The sequence below is a fragment of the Carettochelys insculpta genome, chromosome 3, assembly GCF_033958435.1.
Source record: "Carettochelys insculpta isolate YL-2023 chromosome 3, ASM3395843v1, whole genome shotgun sequence".
Classification (NCBI taxonomy): Eukaryota; Metazoa; Chordata; order Testudines; family Carettochelyidae; genus Carettochelys; species Carettochelys insculpta.
In genome coordinates, this window is record NC_134139.1 from 104,322,364 (window position 1) to 104,341,613 (window position 19,250).

Sequence of the window (19,250 nt, forward strand, 5' to 3'; positions counted from 1 at the left end):
CAACAGTCCTTCCAAAGATACATCAAATAGCATAGGAAGAGGGTTTTTTCTCCAAAATTACACTTCAGTTAAAAACTTTCAAAGTGTTGGCGTGACAGTTTCGGATTTGGTGTGGTTGTGCTACTCAAAGCATGCTGTGGAAAATCGACTTCTTTGTGCATGTTCTCTGTTGTGGCACAAGAGTTGCATGGGCTAACTGAACCCCCTTAACAAAATAGCATAATGGCTGGCCATTCTATTAGGTTTAACTGTAGTAATTCTCCAGCATGCCATAAAAATTAGCAGTGATTCAGCTGAACCCTTGCCGCTAAAAAAATGTAACATTGATTAGAAACCACCTGATACGAACTGCTTGTGTATTTCCGTTTACCTAATCAATGTTTGGCTGATTTAAAGTCACTAATTTTATGATAAGCTTAATAAGCATTGACCTATTTGTTAAATTCATGACTCTACTTAACCACTCGTGTCCAAACTCTGCCTTCAGGTATTCAGATGCAACACTCAAACACTTATGTGGGGTTTACATACAATTACATGAAGGCAGAATATAGCCTTAAAATCATAGCAGTTAACTAATATGAGACAACCTGAAGTCTGTCCAAGATCTCCAGTGTTGTTTATAAGCTCTTCATGCCCCGTTTTTAAAACACCACCATGTGCACACAAATACAGCAGTGTTTTGGTGCATTAAATAGTCAAGCCACATATGTGACATTTTCCTAAAGAAGCTGTTTAGATTTGCTACAAGGTGTATTAAGGTAATAATATGCTCATGTTAAGTGCTGTATTTCAAATACGGCCCATACAATGGGCACGATTATTTATCCTTATCCTGTGACTGTAGTATGAAGACAGGGTAGTTTGGATTAACAGCCAAACCCACTGAGTTCATTACTATTACTTTATTCCTCTGAGTTCACTGTTTTCCCTAATTAACATGTTGCTCTTTACATCTTCCAATTTCTAATACCAGTTCCATTTCTCTTTAGTTCTGTAGCTCCAGGGACATTAGTGATATGGGTACCATGAAATAATCAGCAGAGACACTGAAGAGCAATAGAATAATGTTAGTGTCAAAGAGCATAGCATAGTTTATACATAAATGTGTTTAGGAGGCTATCTCTTTAGTAAACCAGCTTCTTACAGAAATTAAGCCTCATGCACGTGCTTAACAAAACAAAAAAGCAGTCCTGCTGTACCTTAAAGACTAACAATATACTTTATTAGGTGCTGAGCTTTCGTGGGTCAGACCCACGTCTTCAGATCTGCAAAATCCTGATAAATGATAACTGAGATACAGAGAATTTAACAGAAAGATAGATAGAAAAAAAATAACTGATGACTCAGCAAGATAGGACAGAAGGAGGGAAAGGGGAAAGAAAAATCAATTCTGCAAGTGTCTATTAAGTGGGCTGCCTGGGATCACTAACAATATCAAGGAGGGGAGACTGCCCTTGTAATGCATCACATAATTGATACTTTTCACCTTGGACTCAAATATCAAGCTTGAGAATGAGTTTGTATTCAGATTCCTAATGTCTGATTTGTATCCATGTGTTTGGCAACATGATTGTCTGATTGTCCACTTGTCCAATATTCATAGCAGAGGGGCATTGCTGGCATGTGATATATCATATTGGTGGAAGTGCAGGAATATGAGCCTCTGACTGTGTAACTGATGTGGTTAGGTCCACTGATTGTCCTTGAGGAGACCGTTTAGGGATCTGTGGAAAAATAGATTTTGAAAAAAGGATGGTGCTTGGACTCAATGACCTCCCAAGGTCCCTTCCAGTTCTGTGAGATGTGTATCTCTATATATATTTATTATATTTATGTGGACAGAGTTGGTAACAGTTTATTGCAGGAAAAAGTTCCAGGAGTAGTATTTCTGTGGTGTGGTATGTAGTTGCTAGAGAGAATTTTCCTGAGGTTGGGCAGTTGTCTGTAGGAAAGGACAGGTCTGTCACCAAGGGTCTGTGAGAGTGCAGCATCAGATTCCAGCAGAGGTTGTAGATTGTTGGTAATGCCCTGGAGGGGTTTGAGTTGGGGGTTACAGCTGATGATGAGAGGTGTTCTGCTAAAGTGTTCTCCTAACCATCTTGGGCCTACCTAGAAGTAGCTGGTTTCGGGGTCTTCATCTGGCCCTGTACATCTGTTTTTGTACTTCTCCCAGTGGGTAATTCAGTTTTATCAATACCTGGTAGAGATCTTGAAGTTTTTGGTCTCTGTCAGTAGGATTGGAGCAGCGACGGTTAAATCTAAGGGCTTGACTATAAAGAATGGATCATGTGATGTGTCCTGGAAAGCTGAAGGCATGTAGCTTAGTGAGTGTTCAAAAAGATGCATGCAAAATTTAGCCCATGTATATTGCAGGAATGTTGGTGTAGCCATTAAACATTTTGAGTGAAACATTTTTTTTATCTTGACTGTTTCCATTATTAAAATATTCATGCCATATAAAGTAGCCAATTCCAGTGGGTCATGTCTTGCCTGGGACTGCAAGTGGTAGAGACACATGGGCTATAAGAAATAGTAATAAATAAAAAGGTTACCCTTCTGATCAGGCTGCAGGGAGAGACAGCATTTCATAAGGTGACTATATGGGTTAGCTGCCTTTGTGGCTGATAACCATCTTCAGGAGCTCCTGAGTTTCTTCTGTCTGTTGACGGACTTGCTCAAGACGCTCCATCAATTGACTCTGATTAAAGGCATATGAAAATTCTGGATCTGAGAACACAGGAAAACAGGACATGACTGTCCAGCCAACATAACTGTGAAATGTTCTTTTCTCACACACCTTCCTCCCTTTTAATTTCTTCAGAAATTTAGTTTTTTTGTTTACACACTAAATAGGAATATACACAATTCATTCATGCATTATATAAATCCACTATAGTTTCCAGTAAAATCTGTACTATGTAATCAAAGGGAGAATGATGACTCTATCATTACCTCCTCACCTTCACGGGAACGTGTGCGCACTACTTTCCCGTGATCTGAAAGGTCTCGCATCAGATATCTGAGTCCAGTGTTTAATAGTCTCCCAGATAACAGTGAAGAAGAGAGCAACTAAGGCTATGTCTGGACGGCAAGCTTCTGTCAGGAGACCAGAGGTCTGCCGCCTCGGGAGTGTTCTGCCAACATCCCTGTCTTCTTCGTTCCACAAAGGAGAAGAGATGGCTCAGTGGAGGGGGTTTTCCGAACATTTGGCCCCATGTGGAGGGCCAAATGTTGGGAAAGCCTCTCCCAATGGAACTGTCAGCAGGAGATGCGCAATTTGTGCATCTTTTGCTGACAGTTCTCAGCAATCCAGACACAGCCTAAGCTACTGAGCTGGCTGACAGTTCCCATTTTGTTTTGTTTCTGCTATTTTAGAAGCAATACTTGCACCTTCTTTCTACATCCTGAGCCACAAAATAATACCATGAAAAATTTTAAGGATCTCGATCAAAGCCAGTAGTCCTAAAATAAGACCTGCCAGGTTTGGTTTGGTTCTCATCAGACATTTTAGAACAGATCAGTGGTACCTTTCAGTAGCCTACATATCAAGTAGTTTGAATTTTCTTCATATGGCACTCATCATTTTTTATAGTGGAGTGGATATTGTGGCAAAAAGGCTTGTTGCTAAGTCAAGTTATATTTTGACCCATCAGCCAAGAAAAATGTCCTTAAAAAATCGTGGTGGTAACAAAGAACCATTATTCATTGTCATCTCTTATGCTGCAGATAATAATTTACTGTTAATCAGTGAAAAATTAACAAACAAGCACTAACTTGGGGTTACTAATGTGTGGTGTTTCCACGTAAGTTTCCATTTCCCATTGATAGGCTATCCTGTCCCAATAAATCCTGTTCCATTTTCAGAAAGTAAAACTGCACCAGTTTGCCTTTCTTTAAAAAAAAAAAAAAAAAAAAAAAAAAAAAAGTTTGGTTTTGAAAGAGCCAAGATAATTGCTACCCTTGAGTCTACCTTCTCTCTTTGATTAGGTGAGTAAATGTAGTCCCCAGGGGGCAGTAGCTGTGTCAGCTTCATTTTCTGTATGTGAAGTTTTTTTTACCAAGCAGTGAATATATTGCATTGACATGAGTGGAGTTGGCAGAATTCAACGGTTTTGAATATTTTGACAGGTATCGATGTTTATTTTTCACTTTTTTAGATTGATTTATAGTTTGTGCAAAATTATGGGACTTAAACATTTTATTTTTATTTATATAAATCTTCCGAGTTGCAGGAAATTACCAGGGAGGGTCAGGCAGTAATTATTTAATTACAGTAGTTACCAAGATTCAAAAAATTAAAAATTCATAACCATAAACCACAAATTGTCACTATCACATGTCCAAATATACAAAGTACATTTCCTCAAATCAAACTCCAATAATTTTTCTAATAGCATTTTTCTGTCTTTGCCCATCTCTAAATCTTGATATTTTTTCTTCATCTTGTGTGTGCACAGCAAAAGTGAGATTTACTGATAAAAATCTAATCCTTCCAAGCCTGGATATGAGCAATTAAAATTCAGCTGTGCTTTGGAATCTAGGTACTGTAAGGGAGTACTGACAAATCAAGGGACTTACCTTCCTGTAATTTGCCCAATGTAGAAATACCAAGCTGCTGAAAGCGAATCTCCTGATGGTTGAGAAAATTCATGAGGTAGTGCTGGACTTTCTGCATGTGGCATTTCAGCAAAGACATCACTTTATCTGCATCAGTGGGGGTTGGGTGAGAGAAGCATCAACAATTTAAACCCTTATTTGTCAGGGGTTTCAGAAGGCAATATTTTAATCAAATGGGTAATTAGCTGAGTCAACACACATTCAATTTCCTCTCCCATACCCAACTACCTGCAGTTCTGCAGCTTTAATGAACAATAAAAGAACCTATGCATGTTAGAAACATGTTCGTGTCAGAGATTTTGCAGTTAAATGGTATGAAAGCTTTCTACTGACCAGGCTCCTGCATTGGGAGTCTATTAAATGGTAGTTGTAGTGTGTACATGTTCTTTATCCTTCTCAAACTGCTGATCAGTCTTCCATACTGTCCCACCTAGTCTGTAAATATTTCAAAAGCTCTGTGCACTGTTAGTGCTTGCAGGCAGCATTTGTTTTCCTGGATAAGATTGTTCTTTGCAAACATCTGGATAAGATGCTTGATGTGGGGATCGAAGTAGGTTTATTTCTCTCCTCTCTTATCCATCCCTGCTAGAACTTTTCATTCCAGACTCTCTAATCTGTCAGGTCAGAATGGGAGAGAATTTGGAAGTTAACCACCCTTTTCACTGGAGAGAGGTGTCAAATAAGATGGAATGTTCTTGCTCCATTTATGTTTAATTTATGTAATCTCCTATTTTGCAAATTCAAGGGATCTAAATTTTATGGCACAAGTATATTGGATATAGAGGTATCTATTCTCTGCAGGTAATGCAATTCTCGTTTTAGGGATGTTAATGTTTAACCAGTAACTGGTAAGACTCATCCAAAACAGATGAGGCTTACCCGTTATGGTTAACCAGTAGGGGCCAGAGCAGCCACTCATCCACCGTGGGCAGGGGGTTGCTCCAGCCCAGCAGAGCCACCACAGACAGGGGCACTTCAGCCCAGCTAGATCAGCCCAGGTCTCCAGTGTGCCATGATTGGCGCTCCAGACCAGTCAGAGCGGCCCCTGTGCATAGCTTCCCCTGCCACACCACCCCTTTATTTGGTTAACCAGTTAAACCTGCTGTTTAACAGATTAACTAATTAAGCCAGACTTTATATCCCTAGCTCTTTTCATTATTCCTCATGGTACTTCAGAGATGGCTGGTTAAATTCTCAGAGGTTGGCTTTCCTCTGTGATACAGTTAAGTTATTCTGGAACTAAGGAAATTTTGTCAGCTCAAGAAGGCTCTATTGGCCAGTGAATGCAGTTCAGTGACACTTCCTGAACGAAATTATTTCTGATGCAACTTTTGTTTTAAAGTATCCAGCCTCTGCTACCTATAGTCAGCCATACTATATTGACTAAAGTTCTTAGAAGTTATCAGGAAGAGAAAACACTGATATTTCCTGTCTGTAATATGTTCAAAATTTCCTTGCCCCCAACCCTGCCCAAAAAAGTGAGAAATAACGTACACCAGTGTTCCCTGTAAGATGTGCACTTGTGTAGCCACTCAGGAGTGATTCAAATGCTGCCCAGCTGATTAGCAGAGCACCCATAGCCAGGTTTTTGTATTTTACTGGTGGTGCATATTCACACATGCCTCAATGCATATAAGAAAATGTATTCTGCCCATGTATGGAAAAAAGCCACACATGGATAGAAGAGATTAGAGGAAACATTGCCGTTACGCCATCCCATCCTCTTCCCATCTTGCTTCCAAGTTCTTGATGATGTTTCTCACAGTGAGCCACAGAATAACCCCACAGAATGCATAACTAACACCTAGTTTTAATGGTTAGAGCAGGAGACCAAGAACCAGAGCCTGTGGTAGTATAAACTTGGATCGCTCCATGGAGCAGAGACTAGCACCCTGAGGTCTATTACTGCCTCTCCCAGGGATTTACTATTTGATCACAGCTGAATCAACATCCCAAAGCCCAAGTTTCTCTTGCTATAAAATGGAGGCAGTAATATGTACTGAGCTCACCAAACTATCTGTGAAACCTTTTGACATCAGATGAAGCATCCTGTGAAAATGTTAGAGTACTTCATAGCCAAAGGCCAACCCCTTTTTGAAAAGATGCGGTAAACATTTCGCTGTAACTACATTTGACACATTTATACCTGTCTCAAGCATATGCATAATATTTACCATGACGCATCATGCGTTGGACAATAGAGGCAGCTTGAAATGATGGCTCTGTATGTTCCTGTTGGCCAGCCAGTCTTAATAGGCACTTTATCAGGGGTCCATTCATCCATTCGAGCAAATGTAGTGTGGCACTGTCTGGGGGAGAGGAAGCAACAAAAAGCTTACATGAAAGCATGCTAATAAACTGCGCAAAAAAAAAAAAAGCCTTAGAAATACATCATCCACTAGACCAAAAGCCAAACTGTCTAAAGAGGACAACCCAAGCCCCTTTGCACAGGTGAAGGACCACAATTAATGTAGCACTTTTAAAGAGAATCTTCTCGGACCCACAGCCCCAATTTGTGAATTCAGGGAAAATGTGGCCTATGGAAAGGATGATGATTTTTGTAATGTGACTGTTCTGTTGAGAACATATGCTGCTTTTGGCACGGCAGCCTCCATCTGCTCACTGGGTATGTGCCCACCTCACAAAAGTAACCGTCACAAATCAGTGAAGCTGCTAGTAGAGTAGGGTAGCAAAAAGACTACATGGTCATGAGCAGGGCTCCCTCTAGTTTTTTTTCATCCATGGGCAGAATAAATTTGTTATGTGCACCAAGGCACGTGTAGATGTGCACCACCAGTAACACGTGCTACCCACTGTGAATGGCTCTGGGCACTCTGCTAATCACTTAGGCAGCACCCGAATCTCTCTTGGGCAGCCGACCAAGCATACAGCTTACAGGGAATGCTGCTTATGAGACTGAAATCCGTTCCCAGACAGAGCTCAGTCCAGGACATGGTTGTGGCCTATTGTGGAGCACTGTGGAAGGCACGCACTGCTCCCCTCACACCCACGGTGGCCCTCCTGAGGAGAAAGGGACGGTTTTCATTTTCAGGCCTGTCCACCTGGAACTTCTAAGCAATAGAGTATCCAAATGTAAAAAGCAAAAGCAAAGTTGCTCTTTAGCTTTTTCCTCTTTCTAAGTTAGTCCTTGCTGCGACAAGATTAATTATCTAAAACTAATGGAAAAATACATCGGAGTAACAAGTGGAATCAGAGTGCCACTACAATTAAACACAGATAGGCCAGCTATGTTAGCAATATTAGAGACAGTGAATTTTGATCAGAGCAGTTTTTGAAAGCTGAAACAGTTGACTAGGTAAGAATTAAAACAGTAGGGTCTAATTCTCTTATGAGTGGGATCAGTCTCTGTTCACTGATGTTAACAGCAACACTCACATTGACTTTGTGAGCAAAAATGGGTCCTCTGTATGCACGTATGCAGCTTGCTTTAGCAATAATGAGAGATGTACATGCATCACGAGATTAAGCTGCTTGCAGTGCGATTGTTTCCTTACCATGTTTTGCCAGCTCAGCAAGAGAACCCATCAAGTAATGAAGAGATTCCTCCTGAATTTCAGTAGACAGGATAGCCTGGAAGAGTCCTTCCATACATGGGCTTTCAATGATTCTCTGTCATGAGAAAGTAATGACATGTCTCTCTCTTACAGTGCTTTGTAACTTCCAAAGCCATTGCAAACCTTAATGAATTCATAGGAATACTTAAGATCAAGTGAGTCTCTGCTTTACAATTGCCACCTGTTTATCCATAATAGACCAGATGCATCATGGTGGCAGAAGAGAGGGCAAGGCTGACATCTTGGATTTTTGGAGTCAGTTTTTTTCAGGAATCAGTCTGGATTTGCATTGCTCTGTCATACAAGCTCTGTCTGTGGGATGGTCACAGGACCTCAGATCACTTATAGAGCCAAAAAAACACTTCATGCTGTGAGTCATTGTGTCAGGATGTATTTTACTGCAAGGTCATTTGATGTTTTGATGCAGACCAAAAAGTCAATATACTCAATCACATATGCTAATAGAAGCTTATTGTTTTTCTTATAATTACCTCTACATTTGACAACTTTCTGGCATTGAAATGCGCAGCTCTATACAAGGTATTTTAGGTGTGGTCTTACCAGAGGCAAAGGAGTGTAACTTCCCTGGCTTGGCGGGGGCACCTGATGCCTCTTCATATGCAGCCAAGTTTTGCAATGTCATAGTGCACTGTGCATTGCTTAAACATATTTTATGCATGTATTTCCTTTAATATATTTTAAAAAACATAACATATTTATCCAGTTATTCATAACTACCTCCACGGTGTCATGGCTCTTGAATCTTAGAAGGACTTTGGACACTCTGGCTGTGTCTACACTAGCCCAAAACTTCGAAATGGCCATGCAAACGGCCATTTCAAAGTTTACTAATGAAACACTGAAGTACATATTCAGTGCGTCATTAGAATGTTGGCAGCCATGGCACTTCAAAATTGCCACGGCTCACCACTGTGTGGCTCGTCCAGACAGGGGTCCTTTTCGAAGGGACCCCCCCCCCGAACTTCAAAATGCCAGTTGGTGGGGTCCTTTCAAAAAGGAGCCCCACCTGGATGAGCCACGCAGCGGCGAGCCACGGCAATTTTGAAGTGCTGTGGCTGCCGGCATTCTAATGAGGTGCTGAATATGTATTTCAGTGCTTCATTAGTAAACTTCAAAATGGCCATTTGCATAGCCATTTCGAAGTTTTGGGCTAATGTAGACATAGCCTCTGTTGCAGAGAACTGTATGTATCCAAGGAGGGGGGAAAAAAAAAAGTAAAAAGTACCACAGTCTTCCAGCCCTGTTGTGTTATTTTGGGTCGTTAGGGCTCAGCTTCAGTGTATACACAGTTACGTTAGCATTCTATGAAACTTTTATCAAAAGTTCTTCTCTGGATACAAGTTCTTCCAAGCCTGGGGCCCATGAACACCCCCAGCCCTAATTTTATCACTGGAAGAGAAATCCCATTGGCATGGGTAGGTCACAAGGACCAGTTCAAACCACTGGAAGAGGTTTGAGGAACTCTCATTCCAATCTTCAGACCATGGTCAGATCTGGTGGTCCCTAACATGTGAAAGGGCAGGAGTTCCTTCTCGCATCTGAGAGAAGGTAACAATTGAATAGCTGGCTTCCTTGCTGAAAGGCCAATGAGAGCAATGGCCAGTTGTAATGGGCAGGTGTCTATCTATGGGTGTCTAATAAATTGCAACCTTCTCTTGACAGCATAACTACATGACCTACATCTTGAGCATATCAGTGTAGTTACCTAGAGGTGTCAAGGACAGATGAAGGGCATCTTTTGATTATGCTCAACACCTCTCTGAAGAGCTAACACAAAAGTCATCAACTGTGATTGTTTTAGAGGAGTGGCTGTGTTAGTATGTATCTGTAAAAGCAACAAGGAATCTTCTAACACCTTAGAAACTAATGTTGTATACACTTGACCAAAGAACATTACTTTTCTGTCTGTGAAGGTCGTCCTCTTCAACCAAGTACATAGCTTCAGGAGGGATGCATATGCAGAGGTAAAAGAGGAAGGGGCACCCACCTAATACAAGATTCTTTGTTGTGATTGTCTTGTAATCCACAGTGTGTCAGTAAAACAATGGTTTTGCTACAGAGAGGCACTGGCCTGATGGGAAAAGGTTCTCCCAATATGGAGTGGAAGCGGGGAGATTTCCCACCTAAGTGCCTGACTGGAGCCCTACAGTTCATTAGTTATGTGCTAGAAAATGCAAAAAATTTATCTAAGGACAGGGTCTGCTCCAGCTTCCTTTCCTCTCAAGGCTGACCCATTCCCAGGCAACACAAGGACCCCTCTGATGCCCTTACTGGCCCAGGACTCTCAAGTCCACACAGATCCTTTCAGGCAGGAAGACAAATTTTCTGCAAAAGGCTGTCTAGGAAAATTTTACAGCTCAGTCAGGGAGCTTATTGATAGCTGGGCTCTGGTGACTCGTAATGTCAATGTTTGTTGCACATATTGTGAACTACTGAACTCTGGTCAGACTGGGTTTCTAACAAAGGAAATGATTTTCATAAAATACCATTTTGGGAAATTCCCTTTTTGGCCCTAACTTGTGATAATTTTTCTACCTTGAATCATGAGGATTGTAAAAGCTGATATTTTTTGTCTCACTTGTACTGGCCAAAATCCAGAGCTGCAGAGAAGAAGGCACTTGCACCTGAAGTAATTGGATTATGTACCACGAGAGAAAGGGAACTAGTACAGTGCAACTGGTGCAGGGGGGAAGGAAGGACAGAGACTAGAACAAGTACAGGAGAGAGTGTTCAAAAACAAGTAGAAAAAAATAAACTGGATCAAGCGGGAAACCAGTGGAGTTGTTTGAGGATGTGGCTAATGTGATTGTATTTCCTCATAAAAATAGGAAGGTGGCCTGAGAGAATTGAGTCTCAGTAGGAAAGGGGCGAGGAACTGAATTCATGAATGGGGATTTCATCAGAGCAAGAAATGTATCAGGCAATGCAGACCGTTATAGGCACCTTTGCAGTTGTAAGTAATGCATTACTTTATATACCTCTTCTCAGCCTAGTCATTGATGCTAACCTCCTTTTAATCTCAGCCCTTTAAATCTCTCCTGATAGGGATACCAACACTTCAAACCTTCAATGGCTTATGCCTCAAGTTATGGAGAAACAGCCTGATTTATGAGCACGAAGCCATGGGATTGAAAGGGTCTGTGGGATTTGCTGTGTTGCTATATACTGTATAATGAGAGGAGATGTTAGAACATGGTGCTACAGGCTTTTCCAATCAGAAGAATAGGATGTGCACTTACCCACTTGAAAGCAATAAACACAGAATAACTCTAAAATTGTATGTACTGAATCATCCTTCAGCTCATGGGAAGGGGCGAGTGTTAGAATAATAATGTAAAAGCTTTGCAAAGCACTGAAGGCCTTGGGAAGAGAACATGGCATCTTATGATAGCTTTGTTTCTGAACTACTTCAACCATTGACCTATAAGATCTACAGGAGTGAGGACTTAGGAAAGTTTCTGGCAGGAAATAAAGCAAGGAAGAGTTGACAGGTATGATGTTCCCTCGGTGTGAGAGCTAACAATGCTGGAGATGCTGCTGCACTCCCTGGTTTGAAGTGGATTCCATCATATACAGGGTTTATAGCTTGGTTCAATGACACTTGGCACCCACACTGTACAACTTGTTTCAGGACCCCAGAAGAGTCTACTTTCCTTCCACTGGGGCTTGTGCACTTTTTGGGCCAAGCAGAAAGGCAGTGGGCGAATGGAGGGCTGTGATTATATTGTCCAAACACAGGGAGACATCTGATAAATGTTGGACACCCCACTCTGAAATATTTAGCCACAGATATCCAGAGTAAAACAGAAGGATTGACTTTTGGTTAATCCAATAAAGCAGGATTTGAAAGAGGAGGATTCAATTCTCCTTCAGCCTCAGACCTTTTAGGTGACTTCAGTAAATCACTTAATCCCTTTGTGCCTGAAACTTCCTTGCTATAGGTACCCCTTTTTAATGTGTCTCCTGCAGCTCTTTGCAACACGTGATATTAAAATACAGTGGGATTTAATTATTAACCAATCAGAATGCTTTTGCTATGTTGTTAAACAGATAAAGTTGATAAAACAATACTTAGTCAGTCATTTTGCTGTGAGACTTAGGTATATAAAAAACTTCCACATTATGTGAGTGTAAGTAACAATGAATTCACTCTACTGTGGCCCTTTTGGATCAGGTTGATCACTAATTTGGCTCCCGATTCAAGACTGTGTATCATTGCACTAGATGAAAAATATAGCCATTAAAACTGTAAGAGGCTATCTCTGGTTTGTATGACATGTTAAACATTTCTTATCTTCCACACTGTTCAACAGTATATAACAAAGGAAACGGATACAAAAGACACAGATTTAGTGTGGAGGACCAGATCTTGCCCACTTGTATGCTTGGTAAGTTTTGCCATTGACTTCAGTGAGAGCAGGAGCAAAGTCAGTGTGTCAGAATTTTTAGCATATTATTTTAAAAACCTTTTTTGGTGTGAGTAACTCATTTGACATAGGCAGAAATGCAGCCTTCAGTGTGTAATGCTGGCAGCTGCAAAGAAAACCTGGTACTCACCTGTACATTTTTGCAAAGACTCAGATTTTTGAGTATGTAGGCAGCGTGATTGACAATTCTTGGGTCTTTTTGGTGCGTTAACAACAGCATCCCCAAGTTCTGCAGCACCTCTCTGCGCACGAGAGCCTCCTGTAAAGAGCAACAAGCCATTCATTCCTAATGGCAGCGATAAAGCACATCATGTGATATCATCAGGAGGCCTATGCAGCTCTGAAGGCAGAGTATTGCTAAGCTGTACTAAGTGAGCTGTCCTGCAGTTTATAATATCTGCAGGTCATAGAACTGTAAGGGGACTTGAGAGGTCATAGAGTCCAGTCCCACACACTCAGCAGGACCTATCACCATCCCTGACAGATTTTTGTTTGTAAAAATATAACCTGCTTCAGACTTGAGGGAAGGCCCCCTCAAGGATGAACTCCCAACCCTGGGTTTACAAGGCCAATACTGTTTCATGCTGTACCTCTTGAACTGTGCCTGGAACTGCTGCACAGAACACATGCAGGTGGAGTGTGGAGAGATGGATGGTGATGGTTGATGTTCCCTATTTCCAGCTGATAAATCCTATCAAACATTCCTTAAATATTCTTGTGCCAGCTAAGCAATAACTGTAGTAACCAAAGGGAGGCATGCAACTCTGAATGAGAATGGCAGTGCTCTGGGTAATGGCTAATAGAAGACGTAGGGCACTAAACATTCTTTGCTTATAGATATGCTCTATTGAATTTGTGTTAAACAGCCTAACTTACTAAATCAATTTGTGATGAGGCACTTTGAAAAATCACATTCCCAAACTCATTTACAAAGACCCATTCCAAAATGGTACATGGTGGTTTCTCTGTTCTCCTACTGACATTTAAAGGCCTTCGGTAAGCTTGCCCCTAGCCTGAACTTCCAGGCTTCTCTAATACGAATGGGATCAGACCTTAACTCCCATTTGGGAATTGCTGGCCACCAATTCTCCCTGGTATTAATATGAACTTATATTTCAGTAAGATCAACTCTGATTTGATGGGAAAAGTCTCACAATGACTTCAGTGGGCTTTGGATCAGACCCATAGTTGCAAGCAATAGCTAAGCTCATACTGTAGATAATAGGTTAGTGAAGAAGACCTTTCTCTGTTCTTTCAATCTGTTTGCTTTGGGCGTTTTACAGTGCTTTGTGTCAAATCAGTAAAATACTTTATTAATATGGTTTAGAAACTAAGGCTTGCTAACAAGAATTTATTAAGTCTTTACTCCTATGTACATGCCAGGATGAAAGACATCACACTGAAGTTTTGGAAATGTCAGGCTCTTTGAAATGTGGTTAAAGTTAGAAGTCTTTAATAATTTAAATTATGTCTGTCTTGATTTGTAGTTTTCATTTGACATTTGCTGGCATCTTCAGATGCACCCATTCCAAACATTGTCACAAAGTGACATGCTGAAGTAAAGCATGAATGAAGAGACATCCACAGTACAGTACAACAGTTAAATTCAGATGTCCACATGTTAGATTTCAATCAGGGTGTAGTATGTGCCAATATATGCTTGTGGATGTCTAATGGTGTCTTTCCCTCCCTTCATAGAAACAACTCCCCCAGTCTTAGCTAGCTCAAATGTATTCAATTAGAACTATAAACACCATTTTGGATACTACAGGTTTGACTTTTTTAATCTGTATAACTCAAATTGACCTCTGTCAATTAAGCGCAGATCAAAAATCAAGTTTTCCCATACACGATAGCTCCATTGCCAGCCTCTCTGACATGTAGGGCATACATTTGATTACTATCCCCTCTGAGGGCAGGTATCAGAACTCTAATCAGGGCCTGGCTGTTTTTCTAATTATGTGTGAGACCTAGGTTTCATTCAGAGTTCATTATTGTGATCCCCAGTTCAGTGACAAAGAGCCACATAGGCAGCATTTGCCGTTGAAGATTGGTGAACAGATTCAGCTGCGTATTAGCCAAACTTCTTCCCCAGACCCAAGCAATTTGAACTGAATAAAAGATCTTAATCCACACTGGTTAAGGAAAGCATTCTAGCAGCAACGGTTTTTACCATTCTAATGCTTTGCCTTTGTACTCTGAGAGCCTCATGTAAAGTGTGCTAGCACAAAAAAAATACTCTTCCCATTTTACAAATGATGAAATTGAGATGAAGAGAAGCAAACTTAATCTGTATCCTACAGCAAGCAAATCATTTGCAGACCTGGGACTAGAACCCAAGCGTTGTGAGCCCCAATTCCTTGCTCCAACAACCATAGTTTCACTTTGGGCTGAAAAGACCCTTTATTATAGCACCCAACCTCTTGGAGCTGAGGGATTGGGATGCCCTAGACAGAACTGAACAGAATTCTCCTTTCAGTAGGGAAACTAATACAGTGCTCTGTTGCCAGCCTGTGAATCACGGAGAGGCTTTCCATTAAGGGGGTAAAAGCTCCATGAAACATTCCATTTGATCAAATCCACGGTAACCAAAGGGCAGATGAATTTTACCCTATTGTATATGGGCTAGTATTTGTAATGACTCAAGCATTACTTCATTTACTTGTAAATGTTAGCTTTGTTCTGTGGTTTGTTTTCCGACAGCAGTTCCCAGGGAACAGTCCCTCTCTAATTCACTCAGAATTCACACCAGGCAAATGAAAGAAACCCTGAAAAGATATGAAAAACAGGCTAGAACACGGGAAGGGGGGGGTGGGGTACAAAGGACAATGGATCAGACCCTTGTCTAGATTTAATCTTAAACCACAGCAGTGTTCAACAGTCACTGACATGATGTTTGCTCACTAAAATAAATTCAAAAATGCAAACATTTCTCACCAGAGAATATGCCCTTGAGATGACATTTTACTTCCAAGTGTCCTATCTCAGATGCATATATTATCCTTCCCCTCGTGGATGGTTTGACAATTTCATTGTTGATCTGACTACTTTGAATCTCTGGTCATGTTGGATGCTCCAGCAGTGTGTGACTAGGATGTATGTCTCATAAGACTGAGGGTTTGGTTGAAACGTGTGACATATATTTGAGAAGCCATGAAGAGGCTAACTTGTATGCATGGCATGTGGAGAGGGAGATTGGGTTGAATTGCAAGAGGTTCGTTCTTTCTTGGAAAATTAAAAGTTTTTATTGCTGAGGTGAAATTCTGACATGAATTCCTCACGTTGAGTAACAACACTTCAGTAACCCCACTGATATCACTTATTTAAACTGTAAACTCTTTGGGGTGGTGTCTAACTTCTAATTCTGTGGATACAGCAGCTCACACAATGGGGCTCAGGTCCCTGACAGGGATCCCCTAGTGCTGAGGCAATTGAGATAAATAATGAGCATGATGCCTTTGAAAGGCGTTATGCCTCCAGACACTTCTGCTTGGGCAGCACACCCTCTGTGCCAGAACACCCGTGCGTTGCAGGCAGTGTTCCCTACAGGCTGTGCGCTGTGGTGGCCACCCAGGAAAAATGTGAGTGCTGCCCAGCTGATCAGCAGAGCGCTCACAGCTATCAGCATGTGTTCCTATTGGTGGTGCACATATCACATGTCCCAGTGCACATAAGAAAATTTATTCCACACATAGATGGAAAAAAATAGGACCATTTATTGTTGGAAGCATAATTTTACTCATAATGTGCTGTATATACAAGAGCAAGTGATGTACAAAGCACTAAGTCTGCAGTTCTCAGTGGGAGTTTTAAGCCAGCATGAATTTCTTTGAGTAATGAGACACTAAAAGCTCCTAAAACAAGCTGCTGTACAAAGCTACATCATGTGATAGGCTTTCACATTTTTACTTAACATCCAGAAGCACAAACTGTCTTAAGAAGTTTTTACCTTAAAAATACAATTTTAAAGCTCCTCTACTCAAATTACTAGTGAACCCTCAAGTACTGGGATAAAAATTATTGTAGACCTATTTTTCACTATCTTTTGCATTTCTTTCTGCATGGACAAATACAGTGGTCAGGTTTTGTTTTGTTTGTTTTTATACCCTACTTCTAATCTGTTTTGCTTTCATGTTTATGAATTAGCAATATCACTTCATCATTTGTGGGGCTGCTTACATGAACAAAATAGTGAAATCCTAACAGAAGGCTTCCCCCCAAAGGGATAACTAAAGCATCTTAAATGCTGGTTGTGGGTGCTCTCAAACAGAAGTGAAATGCCTTTAGTTTGCTTTAACTTAGAACTTCTTCAAAGGAGATTAATGCATTTGAACTTTCCAGAGTGTCCCAATGTTGATAGGCCCTAATAAAATTACGAGGCCAAACTCTGTTGCTGAGAAGTATCTCCCTTTTCCTTATCTGATGGTCTCTGTCTCTTGGGACACTATTCTTGTGTCCAGCCATTCATCCTCGTCCTGCAAAACCCTTAGCCCTAAGTCAGCATCCCGGCAGCACTTCCAGCTTAGTGGTCAGTAGAACGTGTGTTGCTGTGAGTGACCATCTACTTCCACAGCTGCTCTACAACACAAAGGACTAAACTCAATGTCACAGGGTCCTGTTCACGGGCTAGTCTCCACCCCCAAAAGAACAGTGCTCACTTCATACAATCCCTGATATTAAACAACTGTCCATGTGAAGTTGCATTAGTTAATCCTTGATCCCTTGGGCAAGGCCCTTTTTGTTTGTCTCTGGAGATTTGCACATTGTGTATAATTCATTATAGGCAACATTAACATTGGTGCCATAACATTACTTAGTTAGGAGTATTAAAAGTTTTAGCCTAGGAAGTGGCAAGAACTATTCTCTCACCCCTGTTAGTCAACAGCTATCATCCTACCTGATTGGCTGGGTGCTGGGATAAACTCCAGAGGAGTGTGACAGAAGCGTGTTGAACATCTGAATTGTTAGACGCAAGAAGAGAGAGCAGCTTGGGCAGGATGTCCATTGCAATGATCTCAGCCTGAATGTTCACTGTTTGGAAGAATGACAAACCATCTCAGAGCATGGTAAAATCTTGTTAAAAGGGGTGTGGCAAAATTATGGCGCTGTCTGTAAATGTTAGACTGACTTACTGTTGAATGGTGACTGGTTTTCCTTTCTTAGATTCCCAGCTCTTTCTTTAGGGTGAAAGATTAGTGGAAATTGTCACTTGAGCCTTCACTGGCCAACACTTGTGTGGCTTTCTGCCTCATAGAAAACAGCAGGTCTGAATGGACTTATTGCTGAATTGCCTGCCTGTCTGGCCATCCAGGGCCAAATTGTTTTTTACCCAGGTTATCAAAATCACTCTTTATTTATTCTGTTTCTCTGTATTAATACTGTCCAGAGAAGTATGGATGCAGATTTGAATGTAGCTTTGAGGGCAATCTGGTCTTGTCTGCACTGGTCAACTAAGACATGTCTGAAATGAGTTTGTCTGGTACGAGTTAAAGTTCATGGTGGAGGGGGAGAGAGAGAGTTTTGCAATGGAGCCTGTCTAAACAAATTGTCCTTTGCCTGAACCCCGTCTCCTTCCACTGCCTTGATACAAAGGGATGGAGTGAGCAGTGGTTCTGATCTTTGGAAGAACACTTCACATTTTCTGATTGTCCCTTTTGAAATACTAAATCAATAAATAAACCTTCTGTTTGAAGATGCTGGACAAGGACAGGTCTAGTATCAGTTCAAAAGCATCCAACGTTATATTTCTTTTCCTCCCTTGAGAGGAAGCCAGGAAAATGCTCCAATTTGGTTTTCAGTCTCATCAAATAATGGAAGGATATCCCTTCTCAAGAGCGAGAATGTGGGAGATGTGGTCATATGACATGGAAAGGAAGGGGCTTGTTTGTCGAACCACAAACGTGTAGCTTGGCAGCCCTGAAGGAACAAACTTGGAGGCAAGCTGGGAGCTGTGGGAGCCATGTAAGTGGTTCAAGAGAGCTTTTCAAATTAGTTTCCTACTGACTGAACTAAATTGCACAGTGCTAAACAATAAGTCCAAGTGAAGTACTTATTTTAGATGTAAATTACAGTGCAAATACATAAGAAATGGCTCAGAAGAATGGCACTAAAATATTTGTAAAACCAAATTAAAATGACACCTGTTTATAAGTTAGAAAATTAATGTGGCAGAATGAAGATTATCAGAGTGAAGACCCTGAGTACACTTCAGCGATACAGATCATGATGACTGGGGCAGGAAGACAAGTCTCACTAGGAGTGTTTGAGTGAGGGATGGGAATAGGTGGCATCTCAAAAAGGAGGAGGGAGGATGGAAACATTTGTGATCTACTAGATACATGCACAACTGGTCTTTTACCTCCACACTATGACAGAGTGGTACTTATTTTTAGACAGATAGTTACAATGATTGTTGCAGAAAAATTTGTAGTAAAAATTTATGCTTATATAATGGCTTTCATCCTGATGGCTCCAAATAACTTCATAAGTTATATAGAATAAACACTTCCATGTCTGTGAAAGTGTCTGGCATCCTATCATCCAGAACTCTCAAATAACCTGCATTTCAACCAGAAGTAAATTTTAGTTACATTTTCCATAAGTACAG

General features: G+C 41.0%; 1 protein-coding gene across 1 annotated transcript in view; it reads right to left on the reverse strand.

Annotated features, from left to right (window-relative positions):
- The window catches only part of LOC142011298 (uncharacterized), a 54,696-nt gene that overhangs the window by 5,807 nt on the left and 29,639 nt on the right, over positions 1–19,250 (reverse strand). Inside the window, exons 9-14 of the mRNA XM_074990500.1 lie at positions 17,541–17,674; positions 12,774–12,902; positions 8,136–8,250; positions 6,795–6,929; positions 4,582–4,707; positions 2,556–2,730 (exon numbers count right to left, since the gene is read on the reverse strand). Of these exons, the coding sequence (XP_074846601.1) occupies positions 2,609–2,730; positions 4,582–4,707; positions 6,795–6,929; positions 8,136–8,250; positions 12,774–12,902; positions 17,541–17,674 (761 nt within the window). The 3' untranslated portion in view covers positions 2,556–2,608. The remainder of the gene's footprint in view (positions 1–2,555; positions 2,731–4,581; positions 4,708–6,794; positions 6,930–8,135; positions 8,251–12,773; positions 12,903–17,540; positions 17,675–19,250) is intronic.